A 17,091-nucleotide genomic window follows, 5' to 3' on the forward strand; every position below is an offset into this window, starting at 1 on the left:
AACTTATAAGGGAAACAGAGCAGCAGCATAAATAATTAACTCAGACTGCATAAAAAACAAGGTAAATTTTCAACTTCAAATCCCTATTGTAAGTCCATGGAGTAAAGTTCACCTGTGGCCATTGATCTCTTTACCATCATTGATCAAATGGAGAGATGAACTTAGAAACATGAGATAATGGAAACCTCATGTTAAAATACAGTGCTGTCTAGGATGCACTGCTTAAAGAGAAATATGACCTACTCATCTCAAGCAATGATAAAATTGTATTATTGATAGTATTGTCTAATGTTTAGAGCATTTGTAATCTGTGGCAGGTGATTAAATCAGCACTGTGCTTTATTATTCATTTATAAAAAATATTTTGAGTGATCATGATATACCAGGTCATGTTCTAATCTTGGGTATATAGCCGTGAAGAAAAAAGATTGAAATCACCGTCCTTAGGGAGCTTACATTCTAACAGTTTTTAATGTAAACTACAAAATAATATGGTGAGGTGAGAGCTGTTACTATTTTCATTTTGTAGCTTTTTATTAAAATATATTAAGAGAAAAGTACAATACCATAATAGCACAGAATAATGAATTCTCACAAACTGAACACATTTCACAGTAAGAAATAGAATGTCCCAGCACCCCAGAAGTCATTGCATATGCCCACCGCCAATTTGAGACACTATCTTGATTTGTAACGGTGTAGATCAGTTTTGCCTGGTTTTACACTGCATAAATGGAACCATGCAGTATTTTTATGTCTCACTCCTTTTGTTTAATATTTTCCTTGTGAGATTCATCTATAGCTTTGTGGGGCCAGTAGACAGTTCCTCCTCTGCGTAGTATTTCATTCTGTTAATATGCCGCAATTTATCCATCCACTCTATGGTTCATGGACATTTGAGTGACTTCCAGTTTAGGGATATACCTCTGCTTATTTTCATTTTTTTCTTTTAATTTGAAAAATATCAGATGCTATCACCTGAATTCTACCATTACATTGTATTATGCTTTCAAAATCACGTATTTATCCATCTATTCATTCATTTTTTGGATGTATTTGAAAGCAAGTTGCAGGTAGCTATGCATGCCCCCCTAAATACATAAGCAAACATATCATTAGCTTAAGCTCAGTATTTTTTAAGATTGTTCTTTTGATATGAAATTTATAAAGAAATGTGCAACTGTCAAAGGTATAGTCTATGGGTCTTGAACAATGCATTCACCAGTATACCTCAGGCTGCTACCAAGTTCCCCCTGACTCCTGTTATACATAACCACTGCTCTGACCTTTCCACTAATCATATTTGTCTGTTCTAGAATCTCATATGCATGGAAAATACAAATACTCATTTTTGGTAAGGCTTCTTTCATTCAGCGTAGTGTTTGGGATTTATTCATGTAGTTTTGTGTACCAGTACTTCATTCCTTTTTATTGCTTAAATTTCATAAACGGGTACTCTGAAGCTTAGAGAGTATTGAAGTTGGTTTGTCAAAACACACAAAGCTAGCGAGTATTAAGCCAGGATCAAAGAAAGTTCTTTTTAAAGTTATAATAGGAGCTCCTGGGTGGCTCAGTCAGTTAGGCATCTACCTCCTGCACAGGTCATGATCTTGAGGTCCTGGGGTCAAATAACGTCAGGCTCTCTGCTCAGTGGGGAGTCTGCTACTCCCTCTCCCACTGTCCTTCCCTCCTGCTCATGCTCTGTCTCTTGCAAATAAGTAAATAAAATCTTAAAAAATAAAAATAAACTAAAATTAAAATATATACTGAGATATCAAAATTAAATATCTGAATTTTTAATCAAAGTTACCATCATCTAGTAATTTATATAGTAAGTGTCTTGCATTTAAAAATGAAACTAAATGAGGAAGTGTATTTCATGTTTCAAAAATTAAAAGTCTGGAAGATATCTTTTATTCCAGGTAAGAACAAAGTCAAACAACGTAATTTTAAAATACTGATTTTTTTGAAACTATATTTACCTGGTATTAACTTCAAAGGGTATACAGTGAAAAGTCTCCATCCCACACTTGTCCCTCAGCCACCCAGTTTCCTTCTGCAAAGATACATAATGCCACCTTATCTTATGCATTTTTCCAGAGTTATCTTAAGCATATATAAGCAAATGTATACCTTCTTTTTTTCACTTAGTTTCTTTTCCCTTAGTTTAGATTGGAGATCATTCTACAGCAATGCCTAAGTGACTTTCTGATTTGTTTTTCAGATCGACATAGTTTTCTATTATATGGATGTATAATTTAAATCAAATTCATTATTGTTGAATAATGAAGTTATCTACCAAATTTTATTATTGCTAAAATTTCTGCAATGTTTAGTACTACACATGCCATTTTGTACATGTGTGAATCTATAAGTACAATAAATCCCTAGATGCAGATAAATACTGGTAGTAAATTTTTCTAATGGAAATTACACCAACCAACTCTCTCAATAGCAAAATACAAGAGAACATTTTCCCACAGTACCGATAGTGCTATTAAATACTTCATGTGAGTAATTTGATTTGTAAGAACATAATCATAGTATAATTTATATTTCTCTGTGAGATTGAAGGCTTTTACATAAATTTGAAAGCCATCTTTAAATCTCTCTCAGGGCAGCCCTGGTGGCTCGGCGGTTTAGCGCCGCCTGCAGCCCAGGGTGTGATCCTGGAGACCCTGGATCGAGTCCCATGTCGGGCTCCCTGCACGGAGCCTGCTTCTCCCTCTGCCTGTGTCTCTGCCTCTCTCTCTCTCCTCTCTGTGTATTCTCATGAATAAATAAATAAAATCTTTAAAAAAAAATAAATCTCTCTCAATATTTTTCAATTTCAAAGGGAGAAACAGTAACATTGCAGTGGAGAAACCTGGCAAGTACCACCTTATCAAAGTGAGAAGAGGTAATATCATCAGTAATTGGACACATCAACATCATGTATTTTACTCATTTTTCTATTAAAGTGTTGACCTTTTTATTGTGGGCTTGTATGAACTTTTTATAGATCAAAAAAAATAGAATTGGTCTGTGATTTTGAGTCACATAATTTTTTTTTCCTGGTGTGCTATTTATCTTTTATATTTGTTATGGTGGATTTTGCAAGTTAATCAATTAATCTTTTCCTTCAAGATTATGGGATTTGTGTTAAAGTTAGAATTACTACAATATTGTGTTGTTGCTGTTGTTTTTTTAAATATTGCCTTGGGGGTGCCTGGATGGCTCAGTCAGTTAAGCATCTGACTCTTGGTTTGGGCTTAGGTTGTTATCTCATAGATTGGTGGGATTGAGTCCTGCGTCTAGGCTCCTTACTTTATGGGGAGTCTGTTGAAAGATTCTCTTCCTCTGTCCCTTCCCCCACAATCATGCAGGCGGTCTCTCTCCCTCTCTCTCTAATACTGCCATGGTATGTTATGACACTCTTTTGGTTTAAATTTCAGTCAATGAATATAAAACAAATCTTTCTGAACAGAGTCAGATAAGTATGCAATCTCATTTTTTTTTAAAGATTTTTTTTGAGAGAGAGTGTGCAAGCAGTGGGAAGGAGTGAGCCAACTGTTCGCTGAACAGGGAGCCAGACATGGGGCTCCATCCCAGGGCCCTGGGATCATGACCTGAGTTGAAGGCAGATGTTTAACTGACTGAGCCATCCAGGTGCCCCACAAGCTCATTTTTCCCAGAGAGTTGCCATATTATTCTGATTACTCATCAAATAATTCATGTTTTTTGCCATGGATCTGAATTTCCACCTTTGTGATATGCTAAATTCTTGTATGTTTCAGCATCTACTCTACTCATGTCTTTTAGTACTATATTTTTAGCTATCCTAGCTATAGAATATATGTGAGCATCTAATAAATGTAGTCCTCACAAGGAGAAAGTGGAATAACATCTTTGATATGTTAAATGAAAATAATTGCCAACCTTGAATGCTATAACTACCAAAAACATTTTCAAAAAATAAAGATGTTTTCAAATAGATAAAAATGTAAAGAGTATGTCAATAATAGAACTCTGCCCAAAGAACTGCTAAATGGAATGCTGTAGACTAATGATAAATGAAACATGAAAATTCAGGAAGGAAATAATAGCAAAGAATAAAAGGTGGGGGAAAGAGCTTAAGTCTATGGGTAAGTATAAGAGAATATTGACTGCCCAAAAGAAAACCGAAATGCTTACATGGCAAATAAATATGTAGAATTAAAATGCATGGCATCAATAATGCAAAAGCCAGGAGTGAAGAAATGGACGAAATGTGCTCTTATGTTTCTAGGACTTTTAAGGAAGTTGTAGAGGTAATAATGCCTACTTAATTAGCATTACTCAAGGTTCGGTATTAAAATTTCTAGGTTAACCCAACAGAATAATGTTTAAAAAATATGTAACTAATAGATTAAAGGGATAAAAGTAATTACAAAAAACTCAAACATGATTATCATAAACGAAGACAAGAAAGTAGACAGGAAGGAGCAAAAACTTATTGGTCAGATTTCTGCTTATGGCCAAGATGGAGTAACAGGAACTGGATAAACTCTCCCACTGAAACAACTTAAAGAAAAAAATAGACAAAATTTAAAAAACAATAGTCTTTAAGGCGTTGGAGGTTAGGCAATGAGATGAGCCCAGTTATCACCCCAGGTTACTGCCTGAGGGTTTCCTCCACATTACAGAGTATAGTGGTCTTCCTGAGGTGAGGAGATGGAACTGAGAATTATGAAACCAAAGCAGGTAGGATTCAGAGTGCAAAGTCAGGAGAGAAGAGAGCTGCACAGATAGATCTGCAAAGCATTCATGTTAGGTTTTTAGCTGAGCATCGACAAGAATATCTGGGTGAAAAACATGTCAGAGGCCATGGAAGGTATCACCTGAGATCAAAGGGAGGAATGCCTGAAGTCCATTTGGGATTAGGGAGGGAGAATTTCTGTTCTCACAAGTCAGAGTGGGACACTTCATGACTTACATGGCATTCATAGAGCTCTCAGGTTTTTACCCCAGTGGTAGGGAAAAATTGGTCCTGCCTAACAGCTTAAAGCAGGCACAAAGAAAATGATGCCAGATGGAAATCTGGATCTACATAAAAACTGAAGAGCACTTCAAAACGTACCCATGTGAACAATTTTAAAGATTTTTAGATTATTTAAATATTTTAAGAAGATATCTGATGGTTTAAAGCAAAAATGACAAAAATAATTTACTGTGGGTTTATATTATACTAAAAGTAAAATGTTGACAATAGCACAAAGGTTGGGAAGGTAGAAATGTTTTGGGAAGGTAGTATGTTTTAAGGTCTTTATACTAATACATGAGCAGGTTTAATATTACTTATGGATGGATTGAGATAGGTTGAAGATATTTACTAAAAACCTGAAAGTAATCAATAGAATAACATAACAAAGAGTTACAGGTAATAGCCAATAAGGTATATAAGTTAAAATCATAAAAAAAAGAACCTATTTATTTAATGCAAAACAGGTCAGAAAACAAGATAAAGGTGGTAGTTGGGGGGGGGGGAGGAAGCAGATAGGATGAATAGAAAATAAACAGCAAGAGGGCAGATTTAAACTTAGCCATATCAGTGATTTAATTAACTGTAAAAATTTTAAATATCCAACGTAAAAGGCAGAGATTGCCTGATTGGATTGAAATATAAAGGCCCAACTAGATGCATTCAATAAGAAACCCATCTTTCACAAATATACAAATAGGTTAAAAGTAAACTGTGGATAGATAGACTGTACCGTAGTGGGCTATACGGAGGCTCCAAAAAGATATGTCTTTGGTGTGACCTTTTTTGGAAAAATGGTCTTTGCAGATGTATTTGAGTTGAGAATCTTGAGATCATTCTGGATTATCACAGTATGCCCTAAATCCAATGAAAAATATCCTTGTAAGAGTGAGGGAGAGGGAAGTTACACAGAAGAGGAGAAGACAATGTGACCACAAAGGCAGAGACTGGAGTGATGTGGCCAGAAGCCAGGGCACATCTGAAGCCATCAGAAATTGGAAGAAGCAAGGAACAGATTCTCTCCCAGAGCCCTCGAGAGAGAGAGTGCAGCCCTGCCAATACCTTAGTTCTAGATGGTCTCCAAAACTGTGGAAGGATATATTTCTATTGCTTTAAATCAATGATTTTGTGGTAATTGTTATAAAAGCTGTATGAAACTAATACACAGGGATCCCTGGGTGGCGCAGCGGTTTGGCGCCTGCCTTTGGCCCAGGGCATGATCCTGGAGACCCGGGATCGAATCCCACGTCGGGCTCCCGGTGCATGGAGCCTGCTTCTCCCTCTGCCTCATTCTCTCTTTCTCTCTCTCTCTCTCTCTCTCTGTGACTATCACAAATAAATTTTAAAAAATTTAAAAAAAAAGAAACTAATACACATGCTAACAATGATCAAAAGAGAACTGGAATATAGAACAATGTAAATGCAATCAGTGCCAATGAACTTAAAATGGTTAAAATGTTAAATTTTATGTTATGTGTATTTCAACGCAATTAAATATTTTTCAAATGTAAGAGAGAGAGAGAGAGAGAGAAAGAGAGAGAGAACAGGAGTTGCTATATTAAGTCAAATAAAATGGATTTTAGAACAGAGAATATTACCAAGGATAAAGAAGTTCATTCCGTAATTACAACATGCTCAATTTATCAAGACAACATAATAATCCTAAACATCTCTATAAGTAATAAAAGAGCTTGAAAACATGTGTAGTTTAATCAATTTTTGTTTTTTGAATCATGGGGAAATATACATATCCACAATTATAGTCCAAGATTTTAAATAATCATCTCTCAGTAACTGACACAGGTAGACGGAAAACCAGTAAGTATTCAAAAGTCTTGAACAACACTCTCACCTAATTTGATTTACTTACTATTTGCAGCACACTCTACATGATGGCAGGATAGACATCCTTTCCATGTGCACATAAAAGATTTATCAAAGAGACTATATTCTGGGCCATAAAACAAGTCTCAATTTAAATAATAAAAAATACTAGAGTGGGATTAAATTACTAATCCAAAACAATGATATCTAGAATATCTGCAAGCATTTGTTATTTAAACACATCTGTAAATAATCCACGGGTCAAACAAGAGGTCAAAAGAGAGAGTACTTGAGTTAAATGAAAATGAAAAACATTACATCAAAATTTGTCAGATACAGCTAAAGTAATCCTTAGAGGTAAATCTAAAGCACAGACTACTTATCTTGGAAAACAAGGATTTCAAAACAATGACTCACTTTTTAAGAATTAGAAAATGAAGGCCAAATGAAATTAAAAGTAAACAGAGGAAATTAATAGCTGATCTAAATTTCATATGAAGATGCAAAAGACCTAAAATAGTCAAAGCTACTTTGCAAAAGAACAAAGTTGGAGGACTTAAACTACTTGAGTTCAAGCTTTCTTTTAAAGCTACAGTAATCAACACATCATAATACTGGCATAAAAATAAACAGATCAGTGGAAAAGAAAAGAATTCAGAAAGAGATCAATACTTAAATGGGTAATTGATTTTTGGCAAATGTGCAAAAGCAACTCAACGCAGTGGAGATAGAATAGCCATATCTATGAGTGAGGCTAGAGCAATTGGTTTTCCATATGTAAAAAAAACAAGCTTTGATCCATTCTTTGTACCATATGCAGAAATTAATTTGAAATGGTTCAGAAAATATACAAACCAAAATGACACAAGTTCTAGTAGAAAAACATAGTGGAAATTCTTTGTAACTTTGAGTTATGAGTTTTTAGATGCAACACCATAAATTTATTTATTTATTTATTTTTATTATTATTATTTTTTATGGTGTAGGAGGCAGAACATGTGGGATTCCCATAGGTGTCCAGGAGTGAAATGCCCTGGCATAGCCCACTGTCTTCTTTTTCTTTAATTTTTTTTATTGGAGTTCAATTTGCCAACATATAGCATAACACCCAGTGCTCATTCTGCCAAGTGCCCCCCTCAGTGCCCGTCACCCAGTCACCCCGTCCTCCCGCTCACCTCCCCTTCCACTACCCCTTGGTTCATTTCCCAGAGTTAGGGGTCTCTCATGTTTTGTCACCCTCACTGATATTTTCATTCCTTTCTCTTTATTCCCTTTCACTAATTTTTATATTCCCCAAATGAATGAGACCATATGTTTGTCCTTTCCTAGTTGACTTATTTCACTCAGCATAATACCCTCTAGGTCCATCCATGTCGAAGCAAATGGTGGGTATTCGTCGTTTCTAATGGCTGAGGAATATTCCATTGTATACATAAACCACATCTTCTTTATCCATTCACCTTTCGATGGACACCAAGGCTCCTTCCACAGTTTGGCTATTGTGGACATTGCTGCTAGAAACATCCGGGTGCAGGTGTCCCGGCGTTTCACTGCATCTGTATCTTTGGGGTAAATCCCCAGCAGTGCAATTGCTGGGTCGTAGGGAAGGTCTATTTTTATCTCTTCGAAGGACCTCCACACAGTTTTCCAGAGTGGCTGCACCAGTTCACATTCCCACCAACAGTGCAAGAGGGTTCCCCTTTCTCCACATCCTCTCCAACATTTGTGGTTCCCTGTCTTGTTAATTTTCACCATTCTCACTGAACACCATAAATGAATAAAAGAAAAATTGGTAGATTTCATCAAAATTAAGAAGTTCTGCTTTTCAAAAGACACTGTTACGAGAATGAAAAGACAAGTAACAGACAAGGAGAAAATATTTGCAAGTCATTTATCTGATAAATTTATCTTCTATCCAGAATAAAGAATTCTTGAAATGTAGGAAAACAACCCACCCTGTTTTTAAAAGTAGACAAAGACAGACTTAGGGTGCTTGAGTGGTTCAGTTGGTTAGGTGACTGGCTCTTGATTGATTGATTGATTTATATTTATATTTTTATTTTTTTCCGGCTCTTGATTTTGGCTCAGGTTATGATCTCAAGGATTGTGGGACTGAATCTCAGGTCAGGCTCTGCGCTCAGCAAGGGTCTTCTTGAAATATTCTCTCCCTCTGGCCCTTCCCCCCACTCACTTACACTAAGATAATAAATCTAAAAAAAAAAAAGTAGACAAACACTTGAACAGGCTCTTCATCAGACATATGGCTGGCAAAAGAACACATGAAAAGATGTTCATCATCATTAGGATTAGAGAAATGTAAACTAAAACACAATGAGAGAATACTACTCATCCTACTCATCGGTATAGAATATTCCAAAGGATGTTTGACTGTAGCAAGTGTTCCTGAGGATGTTACCAATGTATAAATATGCAAAGAAACATATTGGTGGGACACACTGCATTGCTTCATAGCCTCAAAACAGTGGTCTCATTGAAAATCGTAATGGGCAAATAAATCAGGAGGAGGAAAGATTTGAGGAGCTGGCTTAGTCAATTCAGTGACCTTGTTTACACATTCAATACGATACAAAGAGCAAAGAGGAGTCTCTACTGGAAAAGTATCTAGAATCAGAGATGAAAACGAGAAAGAGGGGGTGGTGGATGGAGTTATACCACTTTTTTTTTGATCCTCACTCACACAATGTTTTCTCTTGACTGATCCAGTTGTCTCGAGACTGGTGCTGCACTGCTGTGTACTAGAGGGGCATGCCATCAAGTCACAAGACCCAACATTCATACCATTAAATTTGGGAGTACGTGCTCCTAAAGGAACATCAGAGCCATCACATCTTTTACCTTATGCGGCCAAATTAGGGGTGTATGCAGTCCCCTTACTAAGCAGCAAGGACAATCCTATAATTCTTTATTTGTCAAATCTAACAATCTCCCTGGGAATAGGACAAATGGGAGGACATGGTAAGACTGATGTTATTGTCTGCTCTAAGGGTAATTAGTAAAACCGAGCCAGGGGAGGAAGGTCTGGGTTGAAAGAGTATGCAATAAAAAGGAACAGGAGATTTGGCAAACAAGAGAGTTTTACCTGAAAATACTCTTAGCTGTCTCTCTCTGCTCTGGTGCTAATGGCTAATGTCAGTAGCCACTTGACCCCTTTTTCCCAGAAAAGGAAAATTGGATTCCAGCTGATTTATGAGTCTGTCCAATCTCCACTTGGACAAACTGGAAATGTGATGCAACACCCTCTGTGATTTGAATACCAGTATCTAGCTACCTTTCGGCTCACCGTTTGTGATCTAAATTTCCTTGATTGGTTTCTAGGTAATCTGAAATTAACAGTATCCCCAAATTGCACAATATGGAGGTTGTTAAAGAGCAAACTCAGCATGCTGACAGTGAGGCTCTGAATGAAGACGAGTTTTCCCTGGGAAAGCTGCCTGGGTTGATGGGTAGAAGATTGCTGCTGCTTACCAGTAGTCAGTACTTCCTTTACAGCAAATATGAACATGGATGGAATTAAAAGGTATTTTAGGAAAATGGCAATGGAATTCAGATGGCCTCAAAGAGAAAGTAACAGTAGGAGGAAGACCCTGAGCAACATTGTAAACCTATGTCTTTAGTAACACTGTGAAAGTAAATATGTTATTGGACTACTCTTTTAATGTACCTTGATAAAGATCAATTGCAAAGATTGACAGCAAGAAGAATTTATTTCAAATATTCAAACAATGTTTGGCAGGTATGAAACTTAATGATGCTTTGGCATAGCAAGGGCAAAGTTTCGACCAAATTCATTTTGTTTTCATTTAGATCATAATTTTAAAAAATACCAGTATTACAAATAAATTTTCTGAAGTAATAGTGAAATATTCATACAATGAATCTCTACATTGTAAGATCTGTTTCTGAAATAGGCTTTTATAAATTTTTTAGGTAAAAAGGTGTCCTCAATTTATACAAGCTTCAGAAGCTATTTTAGGTGGTGCTCCATAAATATTTCTTGAAACTAGTAAGTTTTTAGAATATTTCCTTTTACATGGGTTGGAAATTTTTACACATACTCAAATATATAAGTATTTCTCTGAATTATTTGAGAAATAATAAAGAAGTTATCACCAAAGTCTTTTCATAGGAAATCTTTGTTGAAAGAGGAACTATAGATGATCACTTTCTTTATGATGAGAATCAATGACTGAACAATAAACAAATTAAGAGCAAGCCTATTAGATGGGGCACCTGGATGGCTCAGTTAGTAGAGCATATCATTCTTGATTTTGGGATTGTGATTTCAAGCTTCTCCCAACCCAAAAGCAAGCCAGCCTATTAGCAAATTTAGCTATTAGCAATAAGCAATCCAAAAGATAGTATTTTCTTATTTAGTAAATGTAAATGTACAAGGCTTTCATTGCTACAGGCAAAAATTTAGAAGTTATAAAGATAATAAACCTGGGGAAAAAAATCACCTATTGAGAAAAATAATTCTGAATACAGAATGCCTACTGTGAATTTATTCCTCTCAAGCATGAAGCCAAAATACAATAGGAATAACAAGCTGTATTAGGGGTATGTAGATAAAACTTTCCAAGGATCTAAAAGCATGGATTTTATTTCCAAAAATCATAGCTATATAACAATATATTTGTTCATACATTTAAAACTAAATTTAAAAAAATGACACCGTATGGTCATAATGACATCTACTGGACATTGGGTTAATAACAGTTAATAAGAAGGTTAATTTGAAACTCTTCTAACTTCACCATTAATAAACTCATGTAAAAGAAAATTAGATTGCAGTTAATACATTTATTTTCCTTCTTTAATATAATGTAGTATATCTCTGTAGAAAATAGGTACTTCTAAAGTAAAAGGTTTAATTACTTCTCAGCTAGTCCTCCAAACCACCAACAAATATACAGACAGGCCTTTTAGCTTTCAGGTGTTAGAATCCTGATACAGATTTATCACATAGCTTAGAAGGAATGTAAATAATAAATAAATGTAGGATATTATATAAAATTTTTAAAAATTTAGTCTGGGGCACCTTGGTGGCTCAGTGGTTATATGTTGAACTCTTGGTTTCAGCTCAGGTCATGATCTCAGGGTTGTGGGAAAGAGCTCCCCATTAGTGGGGAATCCACTTGAGATATTCTCTCTCTCTCCTTCTGCCCCTCGCCTCCTGTGCATGTGCACTCTAATAAACCAATCTTAAAAAAAAAAAAATTTAGTCTGAGTTTCAACAATAGAAAAAATTTTAACATCTGGAAGTCATATAGTATCCTGTAGTATATGACATATACTACAGTATATAGTATAGTATACAGTATACTATATAGAAATACTTTTTGGTCATAACCATCTTAAATTAATAGCAATAAACATTATACCCTGGTGGTATAATTTACCAGGATTTCTTATACTAAGATTTTGTTAAATGAAATTTTGAGAAAAGCAAAGCATTGGGAGAGTCAGCAAAAATGTTTGAAAAATACTAAGAATTCCTACACTTTATTGAAAGAAAAAAATGGCAAAGAAGTAACAAAAATTCTACAGTGAATTTCAATATATTCTAACACACCAAAATGGTCTTTAGAGCCATCCTAACCAAATCTCAGCCAATTTCAGACTAATTAGATTTAATCCTCATTCTAACAAATTAGTAAGCCAGTTAAATGATCTCTGCATTTTTAGCTACCACTGATTCATTTAAAGTTAAAAACTTTTATGGCTTTCATTTACAAACAGACTTCGGGATGCCATCAGATTTCAAACAGCCACTTGAATAGGCTTCTGTGGTCCTGAAATCACAGTGGCCTAGTACTAGTAATAGTGACCCAAAACTGTTGAGAATAACAAGTTAGGTTTCAATACCTAATCATGATCAGGTCTATGTATATGATTTTGGTGACAAGTTTCTCTTACAAGCAACAAAATGCTCTTTTTCGGTCAAATTATAACTCCAATCAGTTCAAAGTGAAGGGCTTTTAGTATATATATAAAGGGGCAGATTGAATTTAATTTCCCTAAAGGAGCTCACTAGCCTATCTGGATGGTCCAGTTAGTCAGGGAAATAAATGGAGATGTTGTCTAGAGCATTGTGAGATTATTTTATCTTCTTGTCACTTCTAAGTGTGTTGCAGACTCTTTTATTTCCAAAATTTGTTTTAGAAAAATGCTTCAATTTATCTATAAAATGAGAGTATAAGCTATTGTTTTCTCTTTTGGAATATGATTATATTCAGACTAATATAATATTTTAAGACAAAAGACATGAATAATAGTGTTAGAAATATTTTATGACATTGCAGTTTCTAACATGCATAAAGCTATAAAATAATAAAAGGAACAACAGATTATGAAACAGTTTAGTTATTGTTACATATATATATTTTTTAATTTTAATACAGAGTCAGATTTTAGAAGCTGTACAAAGGAGAGCCAAAAACACTTTACACATTCATGATTAGCTTTAGTATTTTTTACGGTACATACTGAAAATGTTATCATTTACTAGTAAGGAATGCCAAGTGTGTCCATCACCATTTGAATAGCTTGTAGGGGATTTGTGATTTCTTCCATGTTATCTCTTCTCAAAACCCAGTCTGGTTTAAGTCTGTGAAAAGAATAAAAATCTTGGATTAACAAAGTTCTTCCCTTAAAAGAGTTACTTTCACTGTTTTGTCTTAACAAAAATGTGGCCACTCCTGAACACTTCAGATTCCTTACAACCGTCTCACCTGTTTGAGAGGTTACTGCCTTTTACCACTGTCAGGTTATTTCTCACCATCCTTCCTCCTTTGAGGCTTATGCTATTTAGCTCTCTTACTACTGCCTTCTGGTCTTCTAATAAACTCCTGGTATTTTGTTCTTTGTAACTTGGTTCTTGGTCTTCTCGGCTCCTGCCACCATTCTCAGTAACTTCAACATCCTTGTAGCTAGCCCCAAATCCAACAATCTCATCTGTCAGTTTTGTCCCCCTTTCCTTCTGTTCTACCTCAATTGACTCCATCTTCCATGATCACATAATAGCCTTCGTCGTCAGCAAGTACCACACCACTGACTTCTCAATCTGAGACTGCCATTCTCCCACCACTTCTGATTCATCCATGTTGTTTGATTTAATACATCTACTGTATTTAATCTTCCACCCCATGAGATCTCTAATTCATTGACCTCAACATGTACCTATCACTCATCATAATGCTGACATCACTTCCCTCCTTATCTAGTGTAGGTCCACCAATAGAATCCTCTTGGCAAATTTCATTCATTCTATTGTTTCTCTTTCCTATTAAATTCATATGGAAAGTTCTATTTGGATTCCAAGTTGAATCCAAATATCAGACTTCTCCATTCCCGTATAGCTGAACAGGAGGAAAAGAAAGACTGCAGAAACAGGCTGATTGATTTTATGTCAATAATTACAAAACTAAATGAGTGCTTGCAATTGCCTAGTATGCTTCCTTCCTCTTTCCCCAAGATGATCATTTTATTCCTTTCTTCTCTTCAAATGTCTCTGCATACCCTCTCTGGTCTGCTTTTGAGCTGATGCTTATAATCTCATGCTTCATTAGGAAAATAACATCCATCAGAGGGGGGCTCATCCATCTTTCTCACATAACTCTCTACTACGTTATACATTTCCATCTTCTTATTTCCTGTTAAAAATCTAAACATCTCTTAATTGTAAGTGGTCAAAGTGTGGTAAAGCCATACAATGGAACAGTACTCTGTGACAAGAGGGAATGAAACTATAATTCATGCATCAACATAAATAAACTTCAAAAAGATTAAACTAAAAAAAAAATCCAGTCACAAGAAGCTGTATACTGTATGATTCCACTTGTGTAACAATGTAAAAAACACAAAACTAAAAGTATTGAAGTAAGATAAGCAGTTGCCAAAATCTAGGGGTTAAAAGGAGATAACTGATTGCAAAGGGGCACAAAGTAACTTTGGTGTGATAGAAATATTTTTTCTCAGTTGAAAAAAAGGAGAAGCTATTCACTTATGTTAATTAGACTTTTAAAAACATAACTGGTATTAAAATTATCAGTCCCTTAAATAGAAATCATATGTAGAAATGGTTCTCACTAATATGTTTAAAGCAAGTAGGCTCTCGTTATACCGTGAAATATGCAAGCATAAATCCAATTTACAACTACTATATAGTTTATTAGTAATTATAAAGCTAACCACTATGTAACTCAGGTCAAAAAATAGTGCATTGTCAACACTGTAGGATTTATGCCTTGTAGAGAAGTGCTGAGTGATGGAAATGGAGACAGGGAAGGGAGGGAGGGAGGAAGGAAAGAAGGAAATTAAACATCATGAGTTAACATAGTTCATCAAAATCAATTAAATCTTTAATTAATAAGGTAAAACCAGAAAATGCTAAATTAATCCTTTTAAATAAAATTTTCTTTGCCTCAGCAAAATGTAAAAGTCATAGTTCTAATGTTTTGAATTTTGGGCCAAAAATGAATTCATAAATAATAACAAATTTATATATTAAATCAGTATTATAATTCTAATTTATAACATCTAACAGAAGGATGTTGCTGGAGTTCTCTACAACAGAAAACCAATTTTTCTATGTAAATCGTATTCTAATAAACCTGACTCTAAAAACTATGTAACAGAATGTTTAAATTACTAGAGAAGTTTCTAAATGCTGACTCAAAGCATCTGAACTTCTGGCAATTCAGAGCAGAAACTGAGTTTGCAGCCTGGCATGGATCTGGGAGTAAGAACTTAAGAGTGGCACAAAAAGGCATGAGGTGTTCAGGTTTGCTTTTGTGACAAGACTCATATTCAGATGGTCTTGTGTACCTGGTCTCTCTGGGTGGTCTATTTGGTGGTCTTATCTTTTTGTGATGCCAAGATTCATCAACAGATTTGATTATTGTCACCTATATCAATTTAATTCATCTAAAGCTTTGCTATCAAACTTGCATAAATCATGGACTAGAGAAGACCTATTATTTCATTAGGGGCTACAAAATAGGGATAGTTTCATATTCTCTCTGCGTTTATTAAACAATTTTTTAATAGAAAATTCCGACATCAACCATTTGATTACCCTATACAGTATATATAAGAAAAATGGGACACACTTGATTCTTTCCTTTTACCCATAGTAAGCATCACGAGTTGTTTATGTAGCATCCTTCAAGGGTAACCAACGATTTTTTCCCCTTAGTATCATCAAAAACTCATGAATTTTTCATGAGATATTCCATTTGTTTTTCAATTCTCAATCTGTATGTGTCACCACCTCTCCACTAGCCTCCATCTTGCTGAGTCCAATGGGCATTTTTCAGACCTTATCTAACAACCTCTCAGTAGTATTCCACACAGTTGATGTGACACTACTCTGGAATATCCTCTATCCAATTACCAATTCTTCTTCAGAGCTGTTGGCTGGTTCTTTCTCTGAGTTCGGGAGAAATGGGTTCTGAGGGTTGGTTTGGGAATTTCTTTTCTAGGTATTCTCTTCCCCTAAGGTGATCACATTTATTACCACAGCCTTAAATGTGATCTAATGATTCCTGAATTTCAATCTCTCAACTGATTCTTCTGCCTAGAACCACAGTCCTGATTTTCTAATGGCTTGTTTGGCTTTTCCTCTAATTTGTCACAGGTATCTTAGGCTTACCCAAAACAAAACCCATGATTCAATGCCCCCTCCCACCCTATCTTCTGTCCTTTCAACTTTTATTTCTTGTAATTACATCCCAGTTTCCCAGTGATGCTATTTTAGCAGGTCCTGTAAGTTACTCTCTATCCTAGCAGTTACCACAATCTTAATTACTTTATTCACTTATTTGCTTACTGTGATTCTCCTGAAATTACATAACTCCATGCTATGCAATAATCACAAGTTCACCACCTATGGCAGCTCCATAGGATTCTTACTCTCACACTGATAGAGGTGTCTGCTTGGTTAACCAGATAAGCTAATACCCATTTTAAAAAAATTTCTAAAGCTACCTGTCTTAAACTAATTAAACTACTATTATTATCTCTCTAGGTCTGCTGTTGACTGAATGACCAGCCTCCCCAAAAAAGATATGTCCACATCCTAATCCTTAGAACCTGTAAATGTTACTTTATTTGGAAAAAGGGGTCTCCACAGATATACCTCACTGATGGATCTTGAGATAAGATCATCTTCTATTACCTGAACTGGCCCTAAATCCAATAAGGTGGAGGGAGGAGAAGAGGCCCATGTGAAGACAGAGGCTTAGAAT

At 35.4% G+C, this 17,091-nt stretch overlaps 1 protein-coding gene across 2 annotated transcripts in view; it reads right to left on the reverse strand.

Moving 5' to 3' along the window:
* Positions 1 to 10,529: 10,529 nt before the first annotated feature.
* The window catches only part of ASPM (assembly factor for spindle microtubules), a 71,413-nt gene continuing 64,851 nt past the window's right edge, over positions 10,530 to 17,091 (reverse strand). For both annotated transcript variants that reach the window (XM_077902336.1, XM_077902335.1), the window contains exon 28: positions 10,530 to 13,451. In XM_077902336.1, coding sequence (XP_077758462.1) covers positions 13,349 to 13,451 — 103 coding nt within the window. In that variant the 3' untranslated portion in view covers positions 10,530 to 13,348. The remainder of the gene's footprint in view (positions 13,452 to 17,091) is intronic.

Source organism: Canis aureus, chromosome 6, assembly GCF_053574225.1.
Source record: "Canis aureus isolate CA01 chromosome 6, VMU_Caureus_v.1.0, whole genome shotgun sequence".
Taxonomy (NCBI): Eukaryota; Metazoa; Chordata; class Mammalia; order Carnivora; family Canidae; genus Canis; species Canis aureus.